Source organism: Trachypithecus francoisi, unplaced genomic scaffold (genome assembly GCF_009764315.1).
Source record: "Trachypithecus francoisi isolate TF-2019V2 unplaced genomic scaffold, Tfra_2.0 Lachesis_group5, whole genome shotgun sequence".
NCBI classification, from domain to species: domain Eukaryota; kingdom Metazoa; phylum Chordata; class Mammalia; order Primates; family Cercopithecidae; genus Trachypithecus; species Trachypithecus francoisi.
Window position 1 is genome coordinate 146,611,979 of NW_022681470.1, and position 5,098 is coordinate 146,617,076.

Consider the following 5,098-nt stretch of genomic DNA (forward strand, 5'->3'; position numbering starts at 1 on the left):
CATAAATACTGGAAAACAGTAGGCGTTCAATAAATGTTGAAGGAGTGGGGGGGGGCGGCGGGGGGAGGGAGGTGCAGAAACGATGTCACAGTCACAGGTGTGAGGCTCCGGGGCCTCATGAAAGTCTGTTAAATAAATGAGAAAATGGGCAGCAGGGGAAAACGAGGCACAGAGAGGGGCGCGCCCAGCTTGAAGCCACACAGCACCCCGGCAGGGGTTCCTTTCCAGGCACGTGCGCGCGCACACACACCGGCCAACCCTGCCAGCCGCCCCCAGCCCCCTGCCACTGTCCCCGCCACCACCAGGAGCCAACTGCTCCGGCAGTCCCCCCGCCAGGCCGCCCAGCCCGCCTTCTCCCTGGGGCTGGTGCGTCACACGCGGAATCTCACGCCTCAGAGCTCAGCCTGCTACAGCCTCCTCCTCCCCCCGGCCCGAGCCGAGCCGGCAGCTGGTGCTCCCATGGAAACCGCGGGCCCCCACCCGGGCCCCTGCCGGCCCCCCCCCCCTGCACCGTCCCCCAGCACAACCTCCGCTTTAAGACAAATATTGTCATTAACATGCAAATGTATATGCAATTACCATAAACGAGGGCCCAGTGGCAGCGGCGGACCAGCACCACAGTGGGCACCTTCCCCTGGCAAGGTGGGCACTCAGGCAGCCACCATCCGTAGACAGGAGAAGCCGCAGCTCCAGAGGTGCCTGACTTGGAGGGAGGGTCCCTGGGGCAGAGAACTGCAGGGGGGCCAGCGGGAGCCCCAATCCCAGCCTCCAGTTCCTGGCCTGAGCCCCTGGCCTGGGGTAGGGGTCCTTCCTGGGGGAGGCCCCCTCTCTCTGGATGAGAAGTTCTGGCAGGAGAAGGCTTGTGGTCTTCCTATGGGCCTCCATCTCTCTGCAGCCCCCTCCCTGTCTGTGTCTCTCCATCTCTCTTTCGCTGCATATTTCTCTCTCTCTCTCCTCTCTCCCTATTAAAAACAAACCCAGCGACCCCGGGCCTGCCCTCTTTCAGAGGACCACCTTGATGCATCCCTCTCCCCCTAACCCTGCCCCGCTCCTGGGCTCCTGGATGAGGCCTCCTGCCTTTCTCTGGGTCTCAGCACGGCCTCTAGGAATCTGACTGCCCCCAGGCCACCTTCGGCCAGGCCAGCTGTGGCTGTCAGGTGTCACAGGCCCCTCTGTCCCCAGCACTATCTTAAGGGACCTCATTCTCAGCTTCGGGGAACCTGTCACCCCCAATGTCACACAGATATAGGCACGGCTGCTCCCCCTGGCCTGGAAGGAAGGCAGGGGGGTAATGGGGGCCTAGCTCTGGTAGGTGTGGAACCCAGGATATGTCTCTCCAGCCCTCAGTTTCCCAGAAATGTGCTGTCGCTTGGAGCCCACCTCCATGGCGATGCCTTCCGTGGGAAAATCAAGCCCCTGCGGCCTGGACACCAAGGAAGGGCTGGAGGTGGTACCAGCTGTACCCCTCCAGGTTTGTGTCAAGAGCCAGGTGCCCCTCCAGGGCGTTCTCATCCCACCTCACTCTGCTCCTTACAGATCTCCTATGCCCAGTCTCACGGGTCCCGCCGGCATCCGGGGAAAGGGATTTCTCTCCAGGCGTGAGGTCCACACCCCACGGCCCTGCTGTTCTGAACAGGCACATCATCCCACGCCAGGGCTCCCAGAAACAGCCCTAATAAGATCAATGTTGGTGGCAGGTGTCTGAACTCACTCCTCTCCCCAAGAATCCTGAATTTCCATTCAACATTCCACCTCCCTTTGGCCAAGGCCCAGAGACGGGCAGTCACTAGCCAGAAGTCACACAGCTGAGCCCCAAACGCAAGCCTGGATCACAGATGCTGATTCTGAAGACACCCCCCACCACCTCCTCCTTTCCCCCCATCCCTTTGTGCCAAGCACCCACAAGCAAAGACCAGGTGAAGTCCAGCCAGGCCCCACACAGGTGGGGATTGACTGCCCTGATGGTACTGGGGGGCTGGACCCATTTTCAACACGAGGTGAAGCCCCTGTATCTCACACACAGACAGACCTGGGACCCCTAAAATGTGGAGGGTGACTGTCGGCTGTGGTGGACATGGCTTTTCAATTCTCACCCTCCAAGGAAAGCCCGCAGATGGGAAATACCCCCAAGGTACCCCCAGGGTACCCCAACACTCTCCAACCTCTAAAAAAATAACTGGGGATGTGTCATGGTCCTGCTCTGTTGACAGCAGGGAAACTGAGGCTCAGGACCAGGTGAAAACCCAGCCCCAGCCCCTCCCTCACCCCTCACTTCTCCTGTGCCCAGGTTTCCCAGAGATTTAAATACAAGAAGAAGAAAAAAAAAAGATGAAGAAGAGTCAACCAGGACTCTCCAGTCCCTGCACCCCCAACTGTCTCTCCGACCTACAGCTCAACCAGAGGCCTTTCAATGCAGCTGTTTGGGGGGCCACGTGGACTCCCCCATTCCCATGGGAATCCTTCTAGAAATGGGTGCTCTGGGTGTACCAGGGGTTGGGGGCATGTGGGAAAACCCCACCTATCACCTCTGGATTCCAGAGATTGACTTACGGGGACCGCACGGGAGCCCTCTGCCCTCCTAGGCCACACGGAGGAGTTAGATTTTTCAGGCCCAGTGTGTGTGTGTGTGTGGTGTGTGTGCGTGCGTGTGATGGTTGGTTTTGAAAAGAGATGGGGAATGGGGAATTCTTTCCTCTCCCTCAAAATAACCAGCTGGAGGGTCTAGCTGAAGTGACAGGCCTGGGCTCCATCTCACCAGACCCTCCCTAGGGCCTTCTTGAACCCACCATTCATTCATTCATTCATTCATTCACTCAATAAACATGCCTTCATGCTTACCCGGCACGCAGCGCTGGGGAAAAAGTGGGTCTAAAATAGGTCACCGCCGGGTCCTTCCCCAAGGCCTCTCCAGGGTCTTCCTGGAGGGTGGGGTGGGGGAGGCCGGGGGTGTCCAGCACAGAGCCTCTGAAGTGCCCACCCCAGTCCCCAACACCTGAGGGGAAGGCTGTCAAAGCCACCCCGATGCAGACGCTGGGCCCATGATGGGAACCAAGGGCTGGGGACACAATTGCTGGACACCCCCACCCGGGATGCCATCGGAGGCAGAATCCGGTGGGAGGGAGGCAGACAGGCCTGAGGCCGCCCACGCCTCCCTCCTCCTCCCTGTCCACCCCAGAATTTGGGCTCTGCCCAGATGGACACGTCCAAGCTCATTGTCTTGGACCTGAGACCCCAACACATTGCTAAGAGGCTTGGCCAATTTCAACTTGAGCCGAAGGTGGAGGCGGGGGAGGGGGAGGGCAGAGAAATGGAGGAGAGAATGCTGATCCACGCGGAGGTGGTGGGGCCAGGGGGTGGGCAGAGACGGGAGCCTCTCCGCCACCCAAGGCAGGCGAGGCGGGCGCGTCCCCCCCGAGCCGGGCGCCCCCAACCCGTCTTCCTTTGTAGTTACCGATTAGCCTGGGGTCCTGGTCATCCGTGTCCCCCGCGGCCGGACCTGCCCCGCCGGCCTGGCTTTGTGAAAATAACCAAAGCAATGGAGTCCGCAGGTGCAAACTTCCCCGACGGGGCCTGGGGAAGCTGAATGAATGGGGGGGGGGCAGGGAGGGGTGCCGGCGTTCCCGAGGCTCCCCTGGCAAATGGCAGGAAAGAGTGGGGTGAGGGAGGGAGGAAGGGGTGGGGGTCTGGGGGATGGAAGGGTGAGGGAGGGAGGGAGGGAGAGAGAGGGTGCTGTGGGGGGAAGGATGAGAGGTCGAGGGAGATGGGAGAGAAGAGAAAAGGAGAGAGAGAGGGAGAGAGAGAGGGAGAGAGAGAGGAGATGCCGGAGGTGGGGAGGGAGAGGGGGCGGAGGAGGGGAGGGGGCCCGCTCGGATCTGTCAGCTGCACCCCCAGAGGGGGGAGGAGGGGTGGGTGGGAGGGAGGGGGTAAGAACCGATGCTCCGGCAGAGGCAGGCAGAGGAGGGAGGTGAGCAGAGGAGGGATGGGGATGGGGGAGAGAAGATGCCGGAAGGTGGGGTGGAGGCGGAGGGAGGGGGAGGGGGAGGGGGCCGGACGCCCACCTTTGTGCATCCCCGTGTAGGGGTCTTTGAGCACCGTGAGCTCGTAGATGCGGCCGAACTGCTCGAAGAGCGGCTTGAGGTCCTTCTCGTCCAGGTGCCGCGGGATTTGGCCCACGAAGAGCTTGATGGCGTCCAGGTCCTTCATGCCGTCGGGCTGCCCCCCGGGGGGCTCGGGCCCGCTGCTGCCCACGGGCGAGGGCCGCGGCTGCAGGAGCTGCTGCTGCTGCCGGCGCGCCTCGCTCTCCGTCAGGCGGGCCATGGCGGGCGCGGGACCGAGCCGGCGGCGGCGGCGGGCGGCGGGCGGACTCGCAGCTGGAGCGGCGGCCGCGCCTCCCGCCTCCCTCCCGGGCCCCCGCGCCCTCCTCCCGCCCGCGCCCGCCCCGGCATCGGGACCACAAAGGCGGCTCCGCAGCGGCCCCTGGCGGCCGCGCCGCGCGGGGCCGCCGGCGCCTCCCCGCATCACCGGGCCGCGCGGGGAAACTGAGGCCGGCAGGCCCCGGGCCCCGCCTACAGGTGGGCGAGGGCGGAGCTGCGGGCGGGACGGGCCTTAGCCGGCTTCCCAGGGAGCCCCGCCGGCTCCCGCAGGAAGAATGTCAGAAGTTGCTGGAGGTTTTGTAGGGGACTTGCCCGTAGAAAGCACCCGTGATCCTTAAAGTAGGTAACTCATCAATAATATTAATAACACTAATAATATGGCTGGGCGCGGTGGCTCACGCCTGTCATCCCAGCACTTTGGGAGACCGAGGTGGGTGGATCACTTGAGGTCAGGAGTTCGAGACCAGCCTGGCTAACATGGTGAAACCCTGTCTTTAATAAAGAATACAAAAATTAGCTGGGCTCAGTGGCAGGCACCTGTAATCCCAGCCACTCGGGAGTCGGAGGCAGGATAATCACTTGAACCCAGGAGGCAGAGGTTACAGTGAGCCAAGATTGTGCCATTGCACTCCAGCCTGGGCAACAAGAATGAAACTCCGTATCGGAAAACAACAACAACAACAACTAATAATAATAATAATAACATTAATAATAATGAATCAAGA

General features: G+C 61.7%; 1 protein-coding gene across 8 annotated transcripts in view; it reads right to left on the reverse strand.

Annotated features, from left to right (window-relative positions):
* Positions 1 to 4,399, reverse strand: part of CELF5 (CUGBP Elav-like family member 5) — a 76,847-nt gene extending 72,448 nt beyond the window's left edge. For all 8 annotated transcript variants that reach the window (XR_004434078.1, XM_033198207.1, XM_033198208.1 and 5 more), the window contains exon 1: positions 4,059 to 4,399. Coding sequence is in view for 7 of the 8 variants with exons in the window: in XM_033198207.1 (XP_033054098.1) it covers positions 4,059 to 4,317 (259 nt within the window). In the remaining variant the exon portion in view is untranslated. The remainder of the gene's footprint in view (positions 1 to 4,058) is intronic.
* Positions 4,400 to 5,098: the final 699 nt, after the last annotated feature.